Source organism: Pelodiscus sinensis, chromosome 27 (genome assembly GCF_052426305.1).
Source record: "Pelodiscus sinensis isolate ZL-2025 chromosome 27, ASM5242630v1, whole genome shotgun sequence".
Lineage (NCBI taxonomy): Eukaryota > Metazoa > Chordata > Testudines > Trionychidae > Pelodiscus > Pelodiscus sinensis.
The window spans coordinates 7,102,572-7,130,034 of record NC_143078.1 but is presented as its reverse complement, the minus strand read 5'-3'; the positions used below and the strand labels follow the sequence as shown (position 1 = coordinate 7,130,034).

Here is a 27,463-nt window from a genome sequence, read left to right as displayed (position 1 = left end):
CCATTTTAGGACATCTATTTCCAGCAGTGCCAACCGCAGCGCTGTCTGTTTGCAGAGGCAGGCCCAAAGGTTTCTTTACTCACTCTCACTCTGCAAGTGTGTGTAGCCTCCCTACCTCTTGGCAAAGCACCAAGACACTCAAAGCAAAACTCACTGGAAAGCACCGCTCAAAATGGGCACCTTGCAAAGCATAAACACCCACTTCAGCCTTGTTCCACATTTGCCCAGGTGTTCACCAAAAGTCCCTCTAATGTTTTCCATCTGTGTGTGTTTTTTTCCCCATCCATGTGTGGAATAATTTTATGTGCACCAAGGTGTGTGTGAATGTGCACCACAGGGAAAAACACAAACCTAGCTGTGGGCGCTCTGCTAATTAGCTGGGTGGCACTAGAATCTCTCTTGAGTTGTTGCACAAGAGCGCAGCTAACAGGGAACACTGGTGTTCATCAACCTCGACGAAAATGGCTGAGATACCAGATTTTCATTAGGAATGGTCCAGCTAGCTCTGCCCCTGACCACATAAGGTGACCTTTAAGAGTTAAAGGCAGGCTTTTCAAAAGCACCGTAGAGAGGTAGAAATCCAAGTCCTATTGATTTTCAGTAGAACTCATGCGCCTAAGTCTCTTGGCCTGATTTGCAAAATTGCAACCTAGAGACAGCCCTCCAATATAACTAAAAGGCTTCCTCCTCAGCGGTGATAGCTTTAGCCAGTACATCCTTCTGCACTGTCAAGGTTCTTCCCAGTCCAATGCTGCTAATTCACCCAGCTACATCTACACTGGCATGATTTTCCGAAAATGCTTTAAACTGAAAAGTTTTCCATTAAAAGCACTTTCGGAAAAGCTTTCTAGATTGGCAGGATGCTTTTCCGCAAAAGCACTTTTTGTGGAAAAGCGTCCGTGGCAAATCTAGACGCGCTTTTCCGCAAAAAAGCCCCGATCGCCATTTTCGCAATCGGGGCTTTTTTGCAGAAAACAGTACTGTGCTGTCTACACTGGCCCTTTTGCACAAAAGTCTTTCGGAAAAAGACTTTTGCCCGAACGGGAGCAGCATAGTATTTCCAGAAAAGCACTGACGATCTTACACGAGATCGTCAGTGCTTTTCCGGAAATTCAAGCGGCCAGTGTAGACAGCTGGCAAGTTTTTCTGGAAAAAGTGGCCAGTCTAGACACAACCCCATAGACTCATAGAACATTGAACTGGAAGGGACCTTGAGAGGACATCAAGCCCAGTCCCCTAGCCTCACGGCAGGACCAACCACCATTTAGACCATCCCTGATAGATGGCTGTCTAACCTGCTTTTAAATATCTCCAACGATGGAGATTCCATGAGGAATTATTTGAGGCATATCCAAGGCTTTTAGTTCCTGGGGATGAAGGGTAATGCCACCGTGCACAATTCAGCCTAGCAAAACCAGCTTTGTTTTCTGCAGGCGCTTCCAGATCTAATTTTGTTTGATTCTTGCAGCTTTAGATGTGAAAATGATAATTGAAATCCTCTTTTTATTGAATGAAAATCTGCATTGATTCAAGCGGGAGAAAAAAAAAGCTGTAAACTGGCTATAACAAAGTTGCCAATGACATTTTTGTACTGATCACAGACATGCCTCTGGATAAACTTTGCATTTCCATAGCGCATTTCCATCAAGAATTTCCAGGCAGCTTGCAAAGGAGATCAGTATGATTTATGTTTTACAGGTGGGTAAACTGAGGCACAAAGTGATATGAAGTCACTTGCCCAAGGTCACACAGTGGCAATGGCAGGAACAGAATCAAGCTCACCATTGATTCTCACTGCCTTACTCTGATCATTAGGTCATACTCTCTTAAGGGACAACTGGTGCCAGCCCAACTCTGTTATTTCCACGGTCAAAGACAGAGTAAAACTGGCCAATGAAAACATCACCCAGAATCCAAAGCGGCCCAGCTGGTGGTTGCATGTTCAGTCCCTGGAAGCCGCTGGTGCAGAAGGTCATGCCGTCACTAATATCCTAGCAGGAAGAGGAATGGCCAATATAAGAACAAATGGCACCTTTCATGGAGGAAGCCAGGTTTTCTTCAAGGGCTTTTCATGCATCAATCTCAAAGGTAGGCAAGTATTATTATCCTATTTTCCAGTTGTGGGGGAAAGAGGCACAGGCAGAAGTGAATTGCTCACGATCACCCAGTGGGCAGAAGAAAGGCCAGAAGCTTTGGCTGCTTTAAGGATCGCCTCTGCCTGTTGCTCTTCCCTTTGACCTTGGATCTCCTGGGTTCTTTCTCTGAGTCTAGCCCAGAGATCAAGGTCTTTAGAGGTTAAGCCCCATTTTTCAGCTTTCTCCTGCTGTGCTTAATAACCTGGGTTTTGACCTTGACACCTTCAAGCCGCAAAACCCAGCCACCTGCAGATGTTTAGAAAGGCTGCTCTGTTCCCCCCGCTCCCCTGAGGGAGATCTTGGAAAAAGCAAATGCAGCTGTTCCATATACGGATCTCATCTGAGATCTTCCCCCCAACTCTGCCCTGAAGCAGGGGTCCTGCAAAGCACCTAGCACCAAGACCAGTCACTGAGTAGGTTTTACAGAGCTTTGCATCCTTGTATCCTGTGTGCTGTCCTTGTTGCCTCTGTTCTGCACCCAGAACAAGGCCAAAGGGCTTGTGGCTTTGTGCATATATGAACTAGCGGGTCTCTAGAAGTTACACAAATCCTAAAACTCCCAGACCCCTGCTCCCCCGCCCCCCACTCAATGCTGGGAATAGATTCCAGGACATGCGCTCCAACCCTCCTCCCAGAACTGGAGACAGAATCAAGGAGTCCTCACTTCCACCCCCCCTGCTCTAACCATCAGACCATGCTCTCTCGCTGTTACCCCTTTCAGACTCTGAACTGTTAGAGAACAGCAGCTAATCTGAATGTTAAACAGTTTCACAGAGTGCGGGCTCTCTTGTGTTTCCGAACTTCCTGCCCGAGCTAGAAATGGAACTTCATGCAGCCCAGCCCTCATCTTGAGGCTGTATTGCCCATGAACCTATGGTGGAATGAGGGAACACATGCTGTCACACCAGAATGAGGAAGACGTTTGTACCGTGAGTGTGTAGGCCTGGGGATTGAGGGTGTATGGGATCCCATTGATGGTGAAGGTAACATCAGGCATCACGTTCAAGTTATTGCATTCCACGGCATACTGCAAAAGGACAGACAGGATGCAGATTGGCCCATGGCAGGTGGCAGGGATGGCTTACCTAGCAGGTTGACCCCAAAGGCTGGGAAGCCCAAACAATACCGCTCTTCTCTTCCCAAGCAGCTGACCTTGGGAGTGAGTTGTATGGATTTCAGCACACAACAGAGGTAGATGTCATGGGTCCGTGGCTTCATATCAGAAGGAGCTATCTTACTTGGTTCTCAGTCCAGGACTCTGGTCTCTCAGGCTAGGTCATCACTAAACAGAAGATCCATGCTGCTGCGATTGATCGATCTGGAGTTCGATTTAGTGGGTTTAGTTAAGACTCACTAAATCAAATTCAGAGGGTGCCCCTATCGGTGGCCAGTACTCCAGGGAGTAAGGAAAGCTGATGGAAACATTTGCTCCTGTCGACCTCCCGCTGGGAGGAAGGCAGAGAAACTCAAAACAAGGTACATCAACACCAGCTACATAATGAATGTAGCTAGAGTGGCGTATCTTGATTGGCCTTTCCCCTTTAGTGTAGACCTGGCCTAAGCCATGCTGCCTCCTATAGGAGCACATGGACCTATTAATCGAGCCTTGCAAATCCCCAGATATCTGCTTTATATCCACAGTTATCTGCACCCGCGAATATGGATGCGAATGTCTGCAGCTCATTTTTGTGGATATGGATGCAGATATAGATACAAATTTTATATCCACATAGGGCTCTACCTATTAGGCATTTTAGTCTCTAACTGCTGCAATCCTGCAAAAGTAATAATTGTTTTAAACTAACAGGACTAGGCCAGCAAAAGCATCTGTCGCTTTTACGGGGACAGGAGAAGGAGGTGTGTCCAGATTTTAATTGAAATCTGACTGCATTGTTTATATACAGAGACCCCTGCTGACATGGGAAAAGCTGTGATTTCTGAGGCAGTAGGACTAGTCACAGCAAGGATATGACCATCAGTGGTACAATGGTAAAGGCAGGATTTCAGTAGCTCATGCCTTTAGCTCTTTACCAGGGCTGTCTGCTGGCATACTGTATAGGTTTGGGCAGGTCTTTAGAAACCTGGAGCCTTCTTCACTCTCTTCTGCTGCAGAGATGCCAAACTTCTAATATTTCTGGAATACTTTGTTTAAGGAGTTACATCGTGGCTGAATATCTAGTATGGAGAGACAGGAATTCTTGCGTCCAGGAAATGTGCTATCCTCCTCCCATCCCTGGAATGCTTCTGATCAGAGCTGTCCTGTCCATAGGATGAATCAGGACAACCAGCCCAGGCCCTGTGCTTTTGGGGGCCCAGCAGCGTGCACCCCCCCCCCCCCACTGTCCTATGGACAGGAGGGACCTGGGGGCTTACAAGGTCCTGGTGCAGCAGCAGCTGGGGTCACTCCCACTCACCATATGGGCAGCAGGAGTCAGAGCGGCCTGGTAGCCTGCTCCAATCCACTCCACCCTGTCCTGCTGTGCCTTCTCTCCTGGCCAGCTGAGCTCGGCTTCTCATTGGTGGCAGGCAGCAGAGAACCCCACCCCAGGATGCTGCCGCGGAGAAGCAGGCCAGGAGGGTGACATGTGAGGGGGAGTTGCCCCGGTCCCCGCACCCAGAGCACTGGGGGGTGGGGTGCCCCAGGTCCTGCACCCCACTTGCTTTTGATTCCACAGTGGCTTACCTCGCCATCCATGGGCACCGCACCAATATAATTTTGCATCTCTTTTATGTCTTTGGAAGGACCCGTGATGAGAGATGTCCCGGTGTCCACTATTGCCTGGCATCCTTCTGCACAGAAGGCCACGGTCCCGCCCACCTGTATGCTGGGGAGGAAGGAAATGGGATAATTCCTGGAGAAATGAGGGTCTAGGGGGAATTGCGTTCCTCTTCCCACTGCCCCAGCATGTGGCTGAGAGCATGTCAGAACTGCCGCCATTCCTGAGTCAGGGGGATGTTGGATAAGACTGGGCACTTGGTTAGAGAGTCAGTAATGAGGCTCTGGTGTCTGCGAGACACTTCCCTAGGAAAGGACAGTCAATTAATTAGCATCAGTGCTTTCTGTGTATATATAGCAGGAGCTGAACTGGGGACCTACAGTATCACCGCATAGGCCTCTGTTACTTCAGCAAAAGGAATAATTTCCTTGGCTGGTAGAAGTTCGTAGGCTGTTATTCTCTGCTTCTAGGTAGGAACAAATTGCCCTTGGCAAGTGTGTGGCATGCTTGCCTTGCAGGTTATCTTCTTAAAGTTGGATTCTGTAGCTGCTGACTAAGGATGGAGATTTTATATATATACACACTTTAAAATGTGTCTGTTTGCAAGTCCATTTGTCCAAGAACTCCTCTTAAATGGTAGGAGCTCGGGCCAAATTTGGATGCCGCTTCCTCTTCTCCTAACTTAAAGCAAGGTCAGGGTTTGATTGTGCCAGAACAACCAGAAGCCCCAGGAAAAGGATTGTTTTCCACAATATACAAAGGGAGAGTCTGCTGTTTGAAGGGACACAATATGAGAGTGGCCACTGAGGGCCGTGAGCACAGGGGAGAGCTCTCCTGCAGTGTGTCCAAGGGTGTGGCCATCATTGCCGGGGCTCCGCCTTCTTGCCTGCCTGCACACCAAGGATATCATATGGCTACACTGCATGGCTATATCGGGATACCAGAGGTGTCCTGAAACAGCTATTCCACGTCTTAACAAGCTGCCCATTATTTCGAAATATTTTTCAAAATAATGGGTGTACTATTTTGGAATCCCTGTAACCCTTGTTCCACAAGGGTTAAGGGATGTCTCAAAATAGTGTGTTATTTCGAAATTTGGCACTGTGTAGACACACCAGATAAGATATGCAATTTGCATAGTGCAAATTGCGTATCTTATATCAAGTTTAGAATGTGCTGTAGATGCACCCTGAATAAGTAGCCTCCCTGCCCCAAAAGACCGAGACAATGCTGGATAAGTCTGCTAGTACAATAAAAGTGAGGCTTTTCCTTAAATATTTTTTATTCTCTTTGGGTTAGGTCTCTGGGCAAACCTAGGACATGTTACTTCTAAGCAGAGCTGAAAAGTCAACAAGGTCTGCTTATGAGACTATTTCAGGCAACTTTTTGAAGAGAATGTTTTTGTTTTCATTCCCCAGTATGGGACAGCTTTTTGAAGGAATCTGGCCTTTTGGGAGCTAACTTCATTGAAAATCTGCCCACCGGTGTCACTCTGGAAATCTGGCCCTGAGCCTGTTTAAAAAACTGACTCTAGAAAACTGACTTGAGTACAAACATTTGTGTCAAAACATAAGATGCAGTTCTCGGTGCTAGGAGCCCATGTGAACCCTTCAGTCTCTGCGAAGGAGGAAAGGACTGTTGCTTTCACTTGATACTTAGGGCCCTGGGCCATGGAACACACAATGATTTGCTCAGGGTCACACATTCAGACAGACCAGGGAACTGGTTTTTCCATGTCCTAGGCTAGTAGTGTAAACACAGGGCCATCCCTCATCTCCGTTCAAGAGCCAGAGAAGACAGGACATTTGGGAGCATGTTTTCCCCTCAGTGAATCCCCTTTTCCATTGGTTGATAATAATAATATATGGAGATATACTGATCTCATAGAGCTGGAAGGGACCTTGAGAGATCATTGTCTCCAGTCCCTATGGGAAGAACAAATACCATCCCTGACAAATTTGCCGTAGGTCCTTAAATGGCCCCCTCAAGGATTGAATTCACAACCTAGAATTTAGCAAGCCAATGCTCAGATCACTGAGCTATCCCTTCCCCTAGCACCCAATTCAAGGCTGAGTGCATGTAGCTTTGAGGATGAATGGCTTTGCCTCACTGCTATGGTAACTGACAGGGTGTAATGATTATGCCATTTACCTCATCTGCATCCCCCCTCCCCTGGGATCTGCCGTCGTGGGGAACCCCACCCCAGACACTTACTTGTCTAATTGGATTTGCCAGTATCCCTGTTTAGTGACTGGCACCCAGTTCAGAGTCCCGCTGAAATGAGAAGGATCAAAGCCACCAAATAATATTTCTCCCCCAGCAGAGGAATCCGCGTTCCTGGAGAAAAGAGGATTGGGTTACAGCCGGGTTTTCCATTAGCAGAAGCATTCCCCATGACTGTAGATAATCCTCTTACGGTGCTCATAGCTCTTTCAACTACTGACTTTTCTCTTCAAAATGTTTAATATTATTGTTTGGACGGTGGTAGTGCCTAGAAGCCCCAGTCATGGGCCAGGACATCTTTGTGTCTGGTGCTGTACAAACTGAACAAAAAGAGCTAAGTAAAAAAAAAATCCCTTCCTGTTTTAACCACCCTCTTGGGGGGGGGGGGGGGGGGGCACCCTGCACCCAGTTCCCTTGAGAGGGGGGGCACCCTGCACCCAGTTCCCTTGAGAACTGGGCCTGCTGCTCCAGCAGTGGCCCATTTTGTACAGACTTGTGTTCCCACCTGCTCATGTAGACTGAGAAGATGGGCAGATCCACCAGATTTTGTGCCATCATATTATCAAACACAGGGGTAACCCCATCCACTGCCAGCGATGGGTAGGCCAGCCCAAGAATCCCATCAAACTCTGAATCCAGAAAAGTGGTTCCTGGCTCACTGACGCTCTCTGCAAACTGCTGATTGCTGACAGTGATGCCTTCAACCTAGAGGGGAAAGAAAAGCCACTTTTTGTTTCTAAACTTCCATTGGAAAACTCAGCAGCAGACCACTTAAAGTGCCATCGCAGAAAAGAATAGGAAAAATTTAGTCTTCTGCAGACCATCTCATGGGGCCTGCAGTAATGGCACCGTAACAGCAGGGAACAGGAAAAGGAGGTGGTCCAAGGATAGGTCCTGATTGTAGAGTGCAGAGCTATAAGGCTGACTCATCTTGGTGATTAGAGCAGGGGGCGTGTCTCGTTGGCTCCCAGCAAGAGCACAAAGGTGCAAAGTTTACTCTGCAGCCCACTAAAGAGGAAGGAGTCTTGTAGGCAGAAATTCTAATCAGCCCCCTTGGGAAGGAGTTGGGGACTAATGCTTTTGTTTGTAATCTGCATCATGCCTTAAGGCTTTGCTTTTTTCTATGAAGAATAAAGGCAAACATGGGGGGGAAAAGGGGTGAAGGAGTGAGGTTAATGGTATCAGTTGTGTGTGTGGTGGCAGGCGTGGGGTGAGGAATCCATTCATTTACAACAGGCATGCCCTCAGGAGATCATCCTGCACAGTCAACCACTGGAACTCCTTGCCAGAGGATGAGGTGGAGGCTAGATGTTTAACAGGGTTCAAAAAAGAGCTAGATAAATTCACGGAGGTTAGGTCCATCAATGGCTATTAGCCAGGATGGGTAGCAATGGTGCCCCTCTGTTTCTCTGCAGGTGGGTGACAGAAGAGGGATCACACGAGGATTACCTGTTGTGATCCCTCCCTCTGGGGCATCTGGTACTAGCCACTGTCGGCAGACAGGATACTGGGCTAGATGGACCTTTGGTCAGACCCAGTATGGCCGTTCTTATGTTCTGAGTGCCTTCCATATAATGCAGTTTGCCCTCCACTCCCACTGACATCCCTGAGAGCTGAGCCAGGCAGGAAGGAACAATAAAAGATGGGCTCATGGCCTGACAAAGTCCTGCAGTCACAGTGCAATGGACAGGAGAGAGAATGTGATTAGAACCCTTTTAATTTTTCTAAAGACAACTTAAAATGAAAAAGAAAACCAAACTCTGCTCACAGTGACTTGATCTGAGCCAATGATTCCCGACAAACTGCCAGTCCCATACTGAATTGAGAAGGGAGTCCCAACCTCATTGTAGGTGCTGGAATCGGATGGATGAAATCTGGAATGCACAGCTGTAGTAAAACAAGATGCCATGGTATTACTATTTATTACTTGCATTGCTGTAGCACTTAGGAGCGCTAGCTGTGGACTAGGACCCCATTGCGCCAGGTGCTGTCCAAATACAGGACAGAAAATGAGGCAACTGAAATCACCCCCTGCAATGGAATGATCAGTTTAACTTGTACCTGGCCAGAGCTCTCTCAAAATGTACTCTCAGAGAGTATTTTCTGTATCACACAGAATAATAATTCTTAGCATTGTCATAATGTATCCGATTACAGTTGGTCTGAAAGAGGAGAGGTTGATTAAAGAAAACAGCAACAAATTGCAGACAGAGAGAGGTTTCCACAGAGCTTGTGTTCCAACACTGTGTCCTGTTTTTTTTTACCAAGAACCACAACCCATAAGGAACGCTATGCTAGATGTGGAGTCACTGGTGGCTTGAATAAAATGTTGCAAATAAACATATTATTGCAAGAATTTGATAGCACTGCTACATTTTCAAGTCACCAGGCAATACATAACTGATTCATCTTCACAGCTTTCTTCTGTGATAGGGAAATCAGTATTATTGTCCCCATTTTACAGACAGGAAAATTGAGACACAGAGAAAGAAAGTGGCTTACCTACTACAATGCTAGGCCTGATTCTCTCTTCTCTTCTGAAATCATCAAAGAATGGGATAAAGAAAATAGAAGCACCCCCTGAGGAATCCCCAGGTGGTAGTGCACTGCCACCAGCAAAGCACTAAGGATACCTTTATACTTGCCACGGCCAAAGATTGATATTCAATTTAGCGGGTCTAGTATAGACTCGCTAAATCGAATGCTGAGGGTGGCTCCAGCCAGCGCCTGAACTCCTCACAGTAGCGAGGAGTAAGGGAAGCCGATGGGAGCGTTTGCTCCTATCAGCCTCCCACTGTGTGGATGCTGCCAAGCTCAGCTTAAGGTAAGCCGACTCTAGCTACATATTCTACATAGCTGGAGTTGCGCAACTTAAGACGACCTTCCAGGTTTAATGAAGACCAGGCATAAGCCAGTTCCTCTTTCAATCCTTCCCTCTCCGGCTACGTCTACACTGGCCCCTTTTCCGGAAGGGGCATGTAAATTTCACTAGTCGTCGTAGGGAAATCCGCGGGGGATTCTTACTTCAAAGTAGGAATAAGAGCCTCCGGAAAAGGGCACTTTTTCCGGAGGATCGGGGCCAGTCTAGACGCTCTTTTCCGGCTTTTTTAAAAGCCGGAAAAAAGCGGCGGACATTTTTATTTAAATGCCGCGGGGGATATTTAAGTCCCCTGCGGATTTCCCTACGACGACTAGTGAAATTTACATGCCCCTTCCGGAAAAGGGGCCAGTGTAGACGTAGCCTCCCAGTGTAGGAGACTTGCACAGAGAATAGCTGCACTCTTCAGTATTCTTTGTTTCTCTTAGATCTTAGGAGAAGAAAGGGCTGTTGGAAGCAGAATACTGATTAGAGCAGCCCTGAGGTTGATCTAATTCATACCATGGGCTACAATGAGTGCATAAAGCCATCTATTCCTCCTCCTTCCCTAGCTCATGTCCTGTGGTAAGCACAGAGCTGGAGTAAGAGAGAATCCTGATTTCCACACAGTCTAGTAAGTGATTTCTCCAGACGATTCTCTGTCCTCATGTAAATACATTTTCAATACGTCTCACTGCAGAGCGTTGGCATGACGAGGTTCATTGATTGTGAGTCCTTCCCATTTCGGGTGTTCAGCCTGGGAGCCCTTGTAGCTGGGCACTCAGAGTCAGAGAAGCCACTTGGGCAGGAGCAATTGTAAGTGGGCCGTGCTCACTGGAGAACTGTATCTGGGAGTGGAGCCAATGTCTACAATTAGACAAAACGGACCCAAAAAAATCAACACCACCTTTTGAGGCCCCTTTGGCCTTTCCTGGCTGCTAAGGAAAAATACATTAACCCATCCATGACCCAGTAATCTCATCCAGTCTCTGTCAAAGAGACATTCCGTGGCACTATGCCCATGGGTCGTGCAGTGACCTGACTTGTTAGCAGCCTGCCCATTGATCAACCCAGCCCTGAAAGCTGCAACACGCCTGGCCCAGATCCCTCCTCCCAGTCTGTTCCCCAGGAAATATCACTGCAACTGTCCAGAGCCACCACTGTGCCTACTATTAAGCTGAGTTCCTGGGACTGCTGCCCAGAATCCAGGCTGCAATCTCAATTACCGTGAAGTTTCCAGGACTGCTGCCTAGTGCCACTGATATTACATGCAATGACCTTTAAAACAAATCAGTTGGTTTTTTTTCAGGACCTGGCACAAAAATGTACATGACCAAGGTTTCCATTTTTGTTACATCCCCTTTTCCTATTGGTTGGTTTCACTGCCGAGGGCGTGGTTTCCAGGCTGGTGCATTCACCTGATGTTGTTTCAGAGCGTATTTAGTTTTGCTTGCATTTTGCCTTAGAAAAGCTAGTAAAATGAGCATGAAGTGGGGGATTTCTCTAACCCCTTTAGGTCTGATTTCCAGTGTTCCCTGTAAGCTGTGTACTCGTGCGGTCGCTCAGGAGAAATTCAAATGCCTCCCAGCTGATTAGCAGAGTGCCTGCAGCTAGGTTTTGTGTTTTTACTGGTGGTGCACATTCACAGATGTCTTGGTGCACATAAACAAATTTATTCTGCACATGGATGGAAAAAATCCACACATGGTAGGTTAGAGGGAACATTGCTGATTCCCCTCCCCCTCCAACTCCCATTTACCTTGGTCTAACTTCAAACATTTCATTTGGCTTACTCTCAATTTACTTTGGTGCTGTGTGGAGAATCAGACCTAGTCTCTGTACTCTGCCCTATCCAAGGAGCAGAAGGAATAGGTTGCTGGTGAATTGCTACTTACCACAGGCTTTGCTGACACAATAGATGGATGGAACCCAGAGATTGGAGGAGCCAGTGTCGAATAACACGGTGAAATTCTGAGGAGGGGTCCCAATAGAAATCTGTCCGAAATACTCCATCTAGCCAAAGAGCAAAGCAACAACCCTTGTCAGGCATAGGCACCATGTGAACCCTCAGCAGAGCCAAGCTCCCGGGGGATAGCTCTGGGACAGATGTTGGCAATGAACTGGGTGCGTTCCTGGAATGGTTGACGCCATATGGAAGTTGATTCTGTGACTGCAGCATGATGCTAGGTGGAAAGAGGGAGCCAGATGGAGCAGGAGCCTAGAAGAATGGCAACACAACTAGAATGAAAGTGGATGGCAATTGCCAACTCCGTTCTGCTCCCATCAATCTCCACGGTGCAGCTCCTGCGGCAGCAGTAAGAGCAGGAACGGGCCTGGGAAGAATCCCCATCAAAATCCGAACATGTCCTGAACTTTGGGAATGAACATAACAGCGGCCAAACTGGGTCAGACCAAAGGTCCATCTAGCCCAGTGTCCTGTCTGCCGACAGTGGCCAATGCCAGATGCCCCAGAGGGAGTGAACAGACCAGGGAATCATCAAGTGATCCCTCTCTCACCCATTTCCAGACAAGCAGAGGCTAGGGACACCATTCCTACCCATGCTGGCTAATAGCCATTGACAGACCTAACCACCATGAATCTATCTAGTTCTTTCTTGAACCCTGTTAAAGTCCTCGTTGTCACAGCATCCTCTGTGTTCCACAGCCATGCTTAGAACCAACTGTCACAGCCACTGACACTGTACCAGGCTGGACAAAAACCTCAGGTGTGGGAAATATCTCCAATCCCTGGTAAAATTTGTCTCTGTATCCAAACCTTCTGGCTTGGACCTGGCTTTACTTGAGTTATTGTATTGCCGTTTTGAAGGGGATTTTGGTTCTTGGTTGTAAGTTCCCGTCACTAGTTTTGTGTCTGCCTAGGAGCAGAGTGGGATTTGTGTGTCTGTGTGTGTGGCCTACATGAAGCACTTTTTGTATGGTATTGATGCTGCCTGCACAAATCAGGACAAAGGACCCACAAAAAGTAGGCCAGGCAGATAGCTATAGCACACTGTCATGCTATTGCTGGCTTTGCTCAGACTCTGTTTAACAGGAGCTGAGCTCCAGGATCAGAATGTGGGGCATTCGAGACTGTTCATGCAAAATAATGTGCTCTCTTTGTTTCCTGTTTTGTTTTTGAGTATCTATGTGCAAAGCCTTTCCCCCAGACCTCCTCCCTTCCTCCCACCCCCATTATGTCACTTACGTCCAGATAGTTGATGAGTGGCTCGTTAGTTTCTGGGATGGCAGAACAGTCTTCAGTGTATTGGACCATGTCTAGATTCTGGGCCTTCCAGAATTTGGACAACTGCCCATGCTCCCTCAGGATTTTCCGCAGGGATTTGTGTCTTTTCAGGGGCACCCTGGAGGGGGAAAAGGCATTCTCCCAGTAAACACGGCCCTGAGCAACAAGAACCCGGGAGTCCAAATTAAACAAAAGCTTGCAGAAGTACAGTCTGGCTTGGCCTATCGGACAATGCATGGCATCTGATAGAAGGTGCATCCTGTACTTGTATACTGGGCAAAGGCAGGGTGGGTGGCGATCCCCAAGTCACACTGTTTCCCCGCACTGCGCGGTCTCAGAGCCCTGCCCTGGCAGAAGGTGACACGATCCCTGTTTTATATCGGACACACATACATGGGCTTCCCCAGTGGGTGATTCACAGGCAGAGCTTAGGAATCCTGAATCCTAGGGCCAAGTGCCGAGGTGATTTAGGCAGACGTAAGTGAGAGTGAAGAAGTCTGACAGCTCGGCATAAGGTGCGCAACTCCAGATATGTAGAATACGTAGCTAGAGTCGGCCTATCTTAAGCCGAGCTTGACAACGTCCCCACAGTAGGAGGCCAATGGGAGCAAATACTCCGTTGGCTTCCCTTCCTCCTCACAAAAGGAGGAGTACTGGACACCTGCGGGGGTGCCCTCTGAGTTCAATTTAACGAGTCTTAACTAGACTCGCTACATCGAACTCTGAAAGAGCGATTGTGGCAGCATCGATCTTCCGCGGAGTGAAGACGTGCCCTTAATTACAAGATAAAGAGGTGGAAGCAGGTGTAGGCCAACAATAAAACACAGTCGAGTTTATGCCTGGTCTTCTTTCCATCCTAGCAGCTGATACATCCTTCTTGGCTGGCCCTCCATGAGTGAGTTACATCAATATAGATTCCTGTACCCATTTACCAACAGGTAATTCTTATGAACCCACCATCTTCTCTGAATCAGATCCCCATCCACTGGAGCCCTCTTACCAGCTGTTGGGGTGAGGGGCCGGACACTGGGATTCTCTGATGGGAATGGAAACAGTGCTGGGTCCCTACGAAGCTGGGCCTGGCTAGTGCTTCCCCTCGGTTTCATGAGCATCACGTTACTGCAGTCTACCTCCCCACCCAGCAACAGTGTGCTTGGTGCTGTTCAAATCCTGGGGCACCTGCTTCCGTCTGCTGTTGATTGTTTTAACACTCACCATTGCCAGGATCCCTGGGTCCTTGCAAGCCCTGATGCAAGAGCTGCCCTTGCCTGGGTGCTGGGAAGTGAGGAAAGGCCAAGGAAGCTGGCTTACCTTTGCAACCCACTGGCCAGCCAAAGGCAAAGCACCAAAAGGATCAGTCGCTTCATTCTGGGGGCTCAGCGCTAATCCGTGTTCAGCCGCTCTCTCTGACTCGTGAGAATGGGACAAAAGCAGAGCCCTGCTCGCACCCAGTACTGCCCAACCCCAAAGGATCAGAGCCCTGCGATAAGGCTCCTCCGAATGTCAACACAACAGAAATTAATCACAGCACACATGCTCAGCCGTGGCTATGAGGGCTGAAAGACAAAGCCATATTGTTCCCGGAGATGGGAGAGTTTTACCTAAACGCAGGGGAATCTCCCATAGCCTGGGCTCATGGAGTTTCCCTGGAATCCTTCCTTCAATATGGGAGAGGGAGCATGGTTTTGTGGTAGGAGAGAAGATGAGGATCTGGCCACAGACCTTAAGTTTTCAATGGGACTCAAGTTTCTTAGACAAATCTGAAAGTATTGTTCTGAATTTCTCAGCCCCAGTGCCCCCATCTGTAAAATGGGGATAGTAACAGTATTCCCTGTAAGCTGAACACTTGGGTGGTCACCCAGGAGAGATTCAGGTGCTGCCTAGCTGATTTGCAGAGTGCCCACCGCCAGCAGCATGTGTTTCTATTGGTGGTGCACCTCTGCACATGCCTTGGTGCACATGACAAAATGTATTCTGCACATGGGTGGAAAAAGTTAGAGGGAACACTGGACAGTAACACTTCCTCCCCCAGCCTTTCTCTATGTAGTTGTTAGATCTTCAAGGCAGGGGTTGTCTCTGACTATATGCATGTACAGCACGGAGGGCATTGAGTCCTGAGCTTATCTGGAGTGTCTAAGCCAATGGTAGGCAATCCGCGGCCCATGGGGTTTCTATGTGTGGCCTGCGAGACATTTTGTGTGGCCAGCCACGTGCAGGGCTGCCAGATTCTGCAGGTTGTCATCCACATGTTTTTTTTTCCTATTACAAAGGCAGGGCCCAAGAAGTGAGGTACATACTGATCGCACAAAATATTATGAGAGCCATGTGCTCCCTCTGCAGCCAATCACAGGGCTGCTACGATGCAATCGACACCCCCCACGAATTCTAGGCATGCAGGCGCCGTTAGCAAAAGTGCCCTGTCTTGGGAGGCTGTCTTGGCTAGGACAATCTTGCAGCCCACTGAGAGGAAGGAGGCCACTCTTGCAGCCCACTCACTAGCCTCGGTTGCCCCTTGCTGCTCTAGGTGCTTCTGTCATATGTTGACAATGGGATTCACCTCCTTATTGGCCATAAATTGCTGGCTGAGGGTTCCATCCCTCAACCCCACAAACTCCCTGAAGCTCAGGCTCCCTGTGCACCTTTAGGTTGCTTTCTTCATTTGACCGTTTTCTCCCCACTCTCCCTTCTCCATCACCGTTGACAGATGCAGGGTTGTCCCTAGGGGGTCACGGGGCCTAGGATAACTCCCCCACCCAGTGCCCTGGGGGAGGGGTGTCAGGGTAACCCCCCCCCCCCCCCGCCTCTCCCTGCCTCTGCTCCGCCTCACCCAACTCCACACCTTCCCCAAGTCGTGCCCCTCTGGTGAAGCCACGTGCAGCAGGCCAGGAGAAGGTGATGGGGTGGAGCGGAACAGGCTGCTGTGGTGAGGGGGGGGACACCCTTTCTGCTACCTCATGCCAGGCCCCCCCACACCAGTAATGGTTGAGGCAGCTACCACGGGCCCCCTCAAAGTGCAGGGTCTAGAGCGGCCAAACCATCCTATGGATGGGACAGTTCTGCACAGATGTCTCTGCTAGTTCCTACAGGGCAGTGTCTGAGTCAGGGAATGAAATGACATAGTGGAAACTCCCTTCTCCAATCTGGATTTTCACTCCCACGTTTCTGGCCCTTGAGATTTCTTTCTCAATCTGAGCAAGAGGCAAATTGCCCCCCTTCTCGTCCTTCGAGGCAGCTTGTTGTCTTACACTTCACAGTCCCTCTTTCTTTAGACCTGCTCAATCACTGCCTTACCTTTACCCACAGGTCACAGACGCTGATGGGGGTTCCTCTCCTAGGCTATGTCTACACTACAGGGTTTTTGCACAAAAACCAGAGGAGCGTCCACACCTCAAGCGTATTTTTGCACAAGGAAACCTGCAGTCAATTGACAGAACAGAGGGCTTTTTGCAGTGTAGGTATACCTCCTTCTACGACACACAACCCCTTTTTGCGCAAGAGTTCTTGCGCAAAAAGGTGTGTGTGGATGCTTCACAGGGGTTTCTTGCGCAAAAAGAGCCTATCGCAAAAAGCACAGGTGCTCTGATGGCCATTCTGTGAATGGCCATCAGAGCTTTCTTGCACAAGAGTGTCCATGCAGTGTGGATGCTCTCTTGTGCAAAAGCACATGGCTTTTGCGATGCGCTTTTGAAGTGTGGACGTGCTTTTTCACACAAAGTTTTTGCCGACAATCTCATCCGCAAAAAGCTTCTTGCGCAAAACCCTGCAGTGCAGACAAAGCCCTCGTCAGTTACCTCCGCGCTTCGTTTCAGGTTTTTTTTTTTGATAGCCAAAGCACAGTTTTGGGGCAGGCCTGCCACCTTCAGAGCAGAGAGGGAAATTGCAAGAACTGGTGATTATTTTTTGTGAAAATGGAGAGTAGTCCTGTGGAACCTTGAGGCATGTCTACACTGGAAAACTATTTTGAAACTAGCCAATTAGCCCGTCATAAGACGGGATTTTCAGGTCTCTCCTCCACGTCGGTCTTCTCTCCTGAGCCTCCGGTCTCTCGCTCCGTCTCTCTCTCTCCTCCTCCAACTGCCTCCCCCCCCCTCTCAGCTCTCCTCTGCCTCCTGCCTCTCTGTCTGTCTCTCTCTTTCTCTTCTCCTCCCCCTCCTGCCTCTCACTCGGGGGACTGCGAAGCCCAAACAGCCATTTGGGCTCCGTACTCCCTGTGCTGCATGGGGAGCGGGGAGCCCAAACGGTCGCTTGCGCCACTTGCTCCCACACAGCGTCCTGGCTGAGCGGCGCAGAAGTCAGCCGAGCGGGAGGCGAAGGGGGGCAGGGCAGAGACATTCGCGGCCGGGCGTGGGGCCTGGAGCCGCTGTCACACCGCACGTCACCGCCCTGCTCCCCTTCCCCTCCCACCGTGATGCTCAGCTGACTTCTGCACTGCTCAGCCAGGCCACCGCAGGGTAGCAAGTGGCTGTTTGGGCCCCACACTCCCCATGCAGCATGGGCTGCCCAGAGGGAACAGCCAGCATTTCAGCGTTACAGACTCACAGACATTGGGCTACTATATATATGGGCTACTAGATATATGATAACTGAAATTCAAAATATCTCCCAAAATAACAAAATCAAAATAGTGCGTCCTCACTATTGGCAAGTCTTGAAATGAGTCCGAGGCAGGCTTTTTAGTGTGAATGTGCTACCTCAACTGAGAGCCCCAGGAAGCACTACGGAATAATTAGTTTGAATTACTCTGGGAAACTGTTATTTCGATGTAGCGGCACAAGAGCTAAAATTTCGATGTAGCAGCACTGGAATAAAATTAGTGTTATTCCCTGAGGAAAGCAGGAGTACAGATTTAGAAATAACCAGCCTGTTGTTTCAAAAGAACGGGCTTGGTAGTGTGGAGACTCTGCTTATTATTTCAAAATAAGGGGAAGCTATTTTGAAAAAACTCCCTAGTGTAGACCAGAGCTTAGAATCTAACAAAAATATGTACAGTATCATGCACTATCACGGGTAAAACCCACTTCCTCGGATGAAAAAGTTCTTTTCCCGCCCCATGAAAAGACAAATGCTTTCTTTTTCATCCTCTCTGAATCCTTTTCTCTACCCCTTCTCCCTTTCCTTTTCCCCTGCCTCCTTCCCCACTGACAAAATAAAAAAAGGAGTGAAAACCCCCCAAATATTTGCTTTAGGTTGCAGGGTTTTTTTTGTCAAAATGGCAAAACATTTCAAGAGAAACAAATTTTTTCCCCATGAAAAAGCCATTTTGGGAAAAGAAGTTTTTGGCTCAGCTCTCTCAGTGATGCATCCTGAGCTTAGTGCTGTCGTCCTTTTGGTATTGATCTGAGAGCTGTGGCTGGGAAGGGGACGCTTATGAAGCTGAAGACCTGACAGCCATTCGTCACTTGCTGCCTTGTTTCATCGAACTGGAAATGACATGCAAAGCCATTTGCGTGGAAGCTGCTATGCAAAAGCAGAGTGTGTTCTGCTGGGGGGCGTTCCATCCTGTGCTCCATTCCACTGTGCCGTGGCCGTGGCAGTGTTTAGCAGCATGACGTGGCTGGCTGGCAGTGGCAAGTAATCCACACCAGGGAGAGATTGCCTTTCCTTATAACAATTCTGACAGGCACTGGTGCAGCACTGCAGGAAATGAACACACTTGTATAGTCTATTGGGAGACAGCCCTCTGAAGCACAGTTGGATTTGGTTGCTTCAGTGTCGTCCGAAGATGAATGCAAAGCAGGAGGAAAATCGATGGCTGGATGAAACACACTAGCAATCAGGCCCAGGGCTTGGTGCGTGTCAGGAGCTCTTGTCTGACACAGGGAAGATGAGGTACTGGGGAGACCTGCAGTCCTAGGCTGGGCTGCGGCAGAGGGGGACACACTGTAGCTTAGCAAAGGGATTTGTGGAAAAAGGTGGGGTTTTCTAGCTGCTCCCCCTTTTGGGGCCAGGCTGGGCTGGCCCACCAGTATAAATTAGAGCAGTCTGACGACTGCAGAAAGTTATGCAAGCTGCCAACAGACCCAAGGGCCCCAGAATCGCTAGGGTATCTGCCACTTTCTCTTTTCCCCAGGCATTTCCCTACCTTGGTGGCTTTATGCCACCAAGGGATCCCCTGAGCCGAGGCGATTTTCCAAGTGAGGTAAGTAGGCGTTAGGGCAAGGGTGGGCAAGAGATGGCCCACGGGACAGATTCGGCCTCCCAAGCCCTCCTGCTCCTCTACACCCAGACCAATTCAGAGCTGGGGGCGGGGGAGTGCACAAAGTCATTCACCATTCAGAGTGGTTGGCGGCTCCCTCTCCCCCCCGCCAGGGGCGCACGGTACCTAGAGGGAGCCACCAGTCATTTTGAACAGCAGATGACTTCACACACTTCCCTTACTCCCACATGCCAATTAGCCTGAGGATGGGGGAGCGTATGAAGTCTCCTCCTCTGCCAGGGGCACTTGGCCCCTTTCCACCTGATGCTCCGCCCATTCTGCCAGATGCCCCACCCCTTCCAGGGGTGGAGTCATCCTGCAAAATTCATGAAGTGGCCCCTCTGCAAAAATTATTGTCCATCCCAGCATTAGGGGCATTTTGCTATGGAGGAGTGGCACCAAGCATCCCTGACCCAGAGAAGGCCACTAGCCCTGACATCTATTTTATGCTGCAGGAGGCTGAGTTGTGGATGAGCTGCAGTCGGGTTTATGGAGTGGGCAAGAGGTGAATCAAGTGTGTGGTTCTGTTGCTGCATTATGAGCCGGGGCGTGGGAAAGCAGAGCCTGGCAGAGGGGGGCAGCACCCAGGAAGGCCCTGGTGGGAACAGAAACAGTATTGCTGGACTTGCACCCAACTTGAGGGCTCGTTAACTATCCTGGAAAAAGAGGTCGTGCCACTTTATTGACCCTACTGACTAGTGAAGGTGGCAAGAGATGATTTGCACAAGCAGCTTGGCTCTTCCAGAAATTATCGTCACAGAATAAACAACCTCATTTTTCTTCAGGAAGCTTGATTTATGAACACAGCCCACCCCACTCAGCAATTCACTGTACTTGTTTTGGAGGGAAAATTTAGTCAGTCTCTCTCTCTCTCTCTCTCTCCCACCCTCCACCCCCCATTATTCTAATTATTAATTAATTATTACAAAAGCCGGCAGGAAGACCAATCAAGGATCAGGGTCCCACTGTGCTAGGTATGCTGCCAACAAGTAACAAAGATAGCTCCTGTCCCAGGAAGCTCTCAAAGAGCATGTCAGACAGGATGCTACAGGTGGACAAAGGAGCGTTCGCTCCAGCTGCTGCTCCTTTTGGTGGTCTTGTGGAGGCAGCCCCTTCTCACTACCACTTTGAAGCGGCAGTTTGAGCTGGTGTGCACATCTCAACGGAGCCCGAATGCAGAGGAAGTGAGGCGGCTCTGCAGGAAAAGGGGGCCCGAGAAAGAGCTGTGGAGAGAACACATAGCCCGAGTGAGAATCCTGCACACCAATGACCTTTTCCCAGGTCCATGGATTCCCCTGCAATGCTGTGGCGGCTACTGCGGGTGATGGGGTCAGGTAAACACCATGGTGATCCTACATTCTTTCCCCAGGCAAAAATGCCCAGTTCTCTACAGAGAAGTTATTCACACCAATAGGTGCAAAACGGCTACCATTCTGGCAGGGTGGAGTCTTGCCCTCAATTTGCACGGGGACTGGTGTAAATGGCTGCACGGGGCACAGAGAAATGGCAGCTCTCTCCCTGTCACAACCGCAGCTTTGGACTCCCGAAGTAAATGACAAAAGGGAACCTGCTAGAAGGAAACGTATTTTCAGTGTTTTATAGTCTGTGAACTGATGTAACAGGTTAAGTTCCAGTTGTGATTGAGAAACTGCATGAAAGTCTAGTTTTAATGTAGTGTAATTAAATCCTGTTCTTTGAGAATTGTGTGTTGCCATGGAGGGATTGATGAATGCTGCCGAAATGACGGATGCTTTTTTAACATAGAATAGCCCTCTCCTTGAGCTGCAGTAAGTGCATCATAAAAACTATTGTAATCCAATAAGTCTCCACATGTGATTGAAGTGTTTCTTCTCTGCATGCCAAGATCACTCCAGTGAAATGATTAAAGCAGTCTATTATTATTCGCTATCTGGCATAGAGGTTGTTTTCCAAGTATATATAGTATACCATTGCAATAATTGAAAAGGAATGCCACAAAGGGGGTGGGAGTAAAAGGGAATTTCTCAGTGCCCAGTAGGATGGAGAGATTTAGGAATCTTGTTTTTTTTTAAAGTAACTAAAGGCTTGTATCTTGGACATTTTGCTTGGCAATTCTTTGGGGTTGATATTGGCTAATTAGATGTAAGCTCTTTGAGGAAGGGGTTGGCTTGTATTCTGTTTATGCACTCTGCCTAGCCAAATGGATCCCTTATGCTGATTGGGACCCGGATATGCTATCATAATAGTACATGTTTGCATAGTTAGTCTCCTAGTATGACATGCATCTCTCCTATATTAGCATGAATGTATGTGAACTGCGCTCTGTTCAGATACCCACAGTAAAAATGGCAGAAATTACTTCATCTGTTTGTTCTATACTGCCTGCCTTTGAGATGTAAAGCACAGTGAGAGCTGCAGAGGAAACGCTCCCAAGAAGTACAAAATATTGTTATAATAAATAGAGTTTTCGATACATGCAGGGCCACACGTCCATGGAGTACCATCTCTCTCTGCATGCGCAGGGTCGTGATTGCAAATTTTTGCACCAAAAATGATGAAGTCCAATGGGCACATGAAGATCAAGTTCAACTGGAATCTGTGCACATGTATAGTCATTTGCAGTCACAAATTCACAAAAATAATTATATGTGCATATTTATATGCAGAGAAATGGAACCTAAACTGGAAGCATGCTTAAAATTTGATCTATAATCTGCAAGCTTCCCCCACCAAGCACTTGAGCCAACACATCAGATCTAACCTCAGCTGAACAATTTTATTTCAATAAAATGCAAGAAGAAGCTGTAAAATCAGCCTGGCCAAAACATGAGAGCCACAAGCATGAATGGTGCAAGCATACATTTATAAACTGAAAATCCTGCAATGAACAGCAAGTCTGATGAGATCTGATTCTGATCTCATGCTAGTTTTATACCATTGAGTTGCAACTGATTTTCACCAGTTTAAGTGAGAGCAGATTCAGAGGATTTAGTTCAAATTTCTTTTAGGTTGCGCTTTGCTTTCCATTGCAAGCCTGATTTTGATGATCCTCAAAGATGTGAAACAAAACAAACTCCATAGCCATCTCAAAACTTGTGAGTTACATTTGGTGCTGAGGTAGAATTTTTCCTGAAAAATTTAGAGTGAACAAAGGGATTTGAATTATGACACCTGAAATTAAAGCTCTTAGAGTAATAAAATTCTTCTAATTTTTGTCTTGCCACTTTGTATCCAAGAAAAATAAAGGCAGGAGGGAGAGGGGGAGGGAGAAAGAGTTAGAACATTTTCCTTCATTGAGAAGTGCAGCTTAATTCTGTATTTCCTGACCTGATAACATTTCATGGTTTTATTTAACTCTAAAACACCAGAATGCTTTCATACTGCTGTTATGTACCGACAATGCAACTTCACCTTAATTTTTAGGCAGGAATTTTATTAGCGCCAGCTTTTTAGGCAAAACTGCCATTAGTCCTACTTCCACTTTTCAGTGCTTGAGTCTGAACATACAGGTTTTAATTCAGTAAAGCACATAAGCATACAGTTAAGCATGTATTGACTTCAATGGGCGATAACGGTGGGGCTTTCCAAAAGATCTTCAAAGATATTTAGGTGCCTAACTCCCATTGAAATAAGAGGGAATTAAAACCCTAAACCCTTTTGAGGATCTGAGCGTATGTGATTTAAGAGCACAAGTTCCAAAATCCCACTTCAGAGGCTTAAATGCTTTGCTGAATAGGGATGAACGTAAGTGTGTACTTAAAGATTGGAATTTTGTTGAACTGGAACCTAAATGCATTGCTGAATCAGACCACAGATACTCACTCTTGTCCAATGGCCCCATTAAGAAAACTGGCCTGAATAATTCGGAGGCCACAATGTTCCTGTGACCTTATCACGCCATTCATAATTGATATGGATGTATTTGTCCGATTTATATTTCTGTTGCTCAATTATCACTAAGCTAAAAACAAAAGATTGTGTAAGATGTCAGCAGGTCACACAACTGTGTGTTGCTGAGCTTCTGAAGGTAGCAAGGGAATAAATAAACAATATATAAAATGAATCAAACTACTCCATCACTTTGTTCATTTATACGACAATCACAGGAAACTTTTAGTTACTTACGCTATCTCTCAGTATACAAAAACACTATTGGGAATTAATAGGAAGAGCTGTTCGATTTATTTATTAATTCTACTATTTTTTATAAACAGTGGAGTCACTGGATAATGTTAAACCCACAGTGCAAATGGTTTGCGGCTACAATTTTAGCGGAGTAGCTTATTTGATTATAACAGCACTATTTAGTGAATCTGATCAGTAATATTGAAAAAACTGTAGTGTTCTAGCAGCAGTGTACTGTAATTCAGTCTTTGCTGAGGAGCAGGGTTGGATCACCGAATAATGGGAGATAGTTGTTGTGTTTGCAGATTCAGGAAGTATGAATTAGGAAGCCCTCTCCCATATTTAGGATTCAAACATTTGGTGAATGACCATGGAATTGTTTGAAACTAGTGCATAACATCAATGGTGTATGATGACTATGTAACAAAATGTTTCTAAAAAATGCTTTGAGCTCCTTTGATGAAACTGGGAAAGGACTTCAGGACTTGGCATGGTTCACTGGGGCAGGAGGAGTTTATGACCTCAGCTGAAGAATTATGGGGTGGAATCCTGGTTCCGTTGAACTCAGTGGAAGCTTCACCACTGACTTCAATGTGGCGAGTACTGTTTTTTAATTGCAGGCCTGAATTCAATGCCATACAAGCTAATTTAGCAGTGTCAGTCCTGAATGGAACAAACATCTACTGAGACTATATTTTGGTCAATGTAGATGTAATAGGGTGGAGTTGGTGTTTCAAATTTCATAATTTTCATGAACATGTTTGCCAAAATTTTGAATTCTGATAAAATTAATGAAGGGAAATATTTGCACTTTATGTTTCTGGCCAACTCTAATAATCAGCTGTCACTTATTCCCTAAAGTATATCACACAAACATATGGGCTACGTCTAGACTGGCATGATTTTCCGCAAATGCTTTTAACGGAAAACTTTTCTGTTAAAAGCATTTGCGGAAAAGAGCATCTAGATTGGCAAGATGCTTTTCCACAAAAAGTGCTTTTGCGGAAAAGTGTCTGTGCCAATCTAGATGCACTTTTGCGCAAAAAAGCCCCGATCACCATTTTCGCCCACAGCCATGCTATATGAGCAATATTGCGAATATATTGCAGTTATCAGTGGGATGATCCATAAAACACAACATTTGTTATTACTGTACATCAGTGGATGAAATCTGTAGCCTGTGCTATGCAGAAAATCAGACTAAAAGTTCTTAATGGTACCTACTGGATTTACAATCTGCAACGCCAGCTCTGCAGACATGTATTCATGTACTTAACTCCACTGATGTGAATAGTTCCATTAAAGACAATGGGGCCGCCGCTCATTAAGCATATGTACAGGTTTTTGCAGAACTGGCACCTTTGAATCTGTGTTGCTAATAAGGTATGCAAAGAAATTAGGGGTCTGAATCCTGTTGAATTCCAGTGCCTAACTAGTTGAAAATCCCAGCCTACATAAATAACATACAGGGTGTAGAGTTACAGTCAGATATTAACCTGATGTAATCCATGTAGATGAGTATATTTTAGTTTATTCCATTTTATATAATAAATGCCTTTTGTGTTGATTTAAATATGTATTATACAGATGAAATACACATAAGAATGGCCGTAGGGGTTCAGACCAAAAGTCCATCAAGCCTAGTATCTTGTCTTCTGACAGTGGCCAATGCCAGGTGCCACAGACGGAATGAACAGAACAGGGAATCATCAAGAGCTCCCTCCCGCATTGGTCATTCCCAGCTTCTGACAGACTCTAGGGACACTATCCCTGCCCATTGTGGCTAATAGCCATTGATCGACCTATCTGCCACGAATTTATCTAGCTCTTTTTTGAACCCTGTTAAAGTCCCGGCCTTCACAACATCCTCTGGCAAGGAGTTCCACAGGTTGACTATGCATTGTGCGAAGAAATACTTCCTTTTGTTTGTTTTAAATCTGCTACATATTCATTTCATTTGGTGACACCTAGTTCTTGCGTTATGGGAGTAAGTAAATAATTTTTCCTTATCTGCTCTCTCCATATTGGTCATAATTTTATCGATCTGTGTCATAACCCACTTTAGTCTCCTTTTTTCTAAGCTGAAAAGGTCCCACTTCTATTAATTTCTATTCATATGACAGCCGTTCCATACACCTAATCATTTTTGTTGCCCTTTTTTGGACTATTTTCAAAGCCAAGATATCTTTTTTGAGGTAAGGCAACCACATCTGCACATAATAGTCAAGATGTGGGTGTGCTGGAGGTAATAAGTTATTCTCTGTCTTATTTTCTAGCCCTTTTATAATTATTTCCAACATTCTATTTGCATTTTTGACTGCTGCTGCACGCTTAGTGGATGTTTTCAAAGAATTATCCACAATGCCTCCAAGATCTCTCTTTTGAGTGGTAACTGCTAACGTAGTCCCCATCATTTTGTACATATAGTTGGGATCATGTTTTCCAATATGCATTGCTTTGCATTTATCAACATTAAAATTCATGTGAAATACACATTAGGGCTATGTATTTTACTTGATTCATTTTCAATTACCTTTTTCATGATAAAAATGTCTATGCTCTTTCGTTGTATATGTATTAAATTTCTCACAACTTTGCCACTAGTAACCCTGTCGCTGAGAGTTTTATGTATTGACTGATTCAAATGTATCTGTCTGGAATGTGCTAAATAGGCTTTTTTCTTTACTTTTCAAAAATACTTTTAATTTGTTAAGCTGCTTATAAATCATGAAGCATTAGGAAAACTAGAAACCTGACAGATGCAGAGCCATAAGAAAAAATGTTCTTCATTAAAGTGGGACAGTACTTCAGTTACATTTTCACTTCTATTTTCATTTGTAGTTCCATTGTGTTCCAATGGCCACTTAAAGCAGGACTAAAACTCCTTCTGTTAAATAATTGAATTTAAGATGGGTCAATTCATCGTGAGGGGCTAGTTGAATTTTCCAAGTAATTGTCTTGATTAATCCCTTATTTTTATATATAAAAATCTTTAAAAATCCAAAATTTAGCATTGGTGTCCAGATGATTCTTTTGCCTTGAAAGATCTCAGTTAATAATAGACACTGTTTAAATCTGGCATGGTAATTAAGGCTAAATTGGCTGCATAGGCAATTTTCTCCCCCAGACAAATCAGTTTTCATAAATTTAAAGTGTAGCTTCATTTGGATATATGACTGTGCCATAAAAGACACCTTTGTACCTCAGCATTCTGCTTCCCAGAAGTGCATTCAGTCATATCAGCTCACTGTAGTACAGCAAAAAAGAAGAGCCAGTTCCTCTGTCAAATGGGTTTTCATTGTGTCCTTTTACTCCTGATCTCTCTGCAGGACAATGAGCAATGGGTTCAATTTCATCTTCCACCTCCTCATCAAGTCTGTTCACTAACAGACCATCAGTCCCAGGGATTTGTCCTGGCTACAGCCATGTGTGCAGCCTATGCTACTGCCCCTGTGGAGCCGCTCTTCGACCATAACTGTGAACCATTAATAACTACTCTCTAAGACCGGTTATCTAGCCAGTTGTCATGGGCGGTGCACACGAAAGCTCATGATATCATCTTCATGTTTTGTTAGTCTCTAAGGTGCTGCTAGGCTATTTGTTGTTTTTTAAGTTTTTCCAGTTACAGACTAACACGGCTACCCTTCTGAAACCTATCACCTTGTTATTTTCCACGTTTGCAGATGGATTCCTGAATTATTCGCTCTATTATCTTCCCTGAAGAAGTTAAACTGACTGGTCTGTAGTTTCCAGGGTTGTTCTTATTTCCCTTTTTATAGACAGGCACTAGATTTGCTCTTTTCTAGTATTCTGGAATCTCTCCCGCCTTCCGTCATTTTTTCCAAGATGATAGCTAAAGGCTCAGATACCTCCTCTATCAGCTCCTTGAGTATTCTAGGATGCATTTCCCCGGGTGACTTGCAGACATCTAACTTTTCTAAGTAATTTTTAACTTTTTTTAAATTTTATTTTAACTTCTAAACCTAA

The 27,463-nt window shown here is 46.4% G+C and overlaps 1 protein-coding gene across 1 annotated transcript; it reads right to left on the bottom strand.

Annotated features, from left to right (window-relative positions):
* Window positions 1-1,208: 1,208 nt before the first annotated feature.
* On the bottom strand, window positions 1,209-27,041 carry CTSE (cathepsin E). Its single transcript, XM_075910034.2, has 9 exons — window positions 26,679-27,041; window positions 13,138-13,294; window positions 11,828-11,945; window positions 8,844-8,962; window positions 7,581-7,780; window positions 7,067-7,189; window positions 4,819-4,960; window positions 3,064-3,162; window positions 1,209-1,991 (listed from the first exon to the last, which is right to left on the bottom strand). Exons 1-9 carry the CDS (start codon window positions 26,684-26,686, stop codon window positions 1,827-1,829), a joined length of 1,131 nt encoding a protein of 376 aa, XP_075766149.1. The 5' UTR covers window positions 26,687-27,041; the 3' UTR covers window positions 1,209-1,826.
* Window positions 27,042-27,463: the final 422 nt, after the last annotated feature.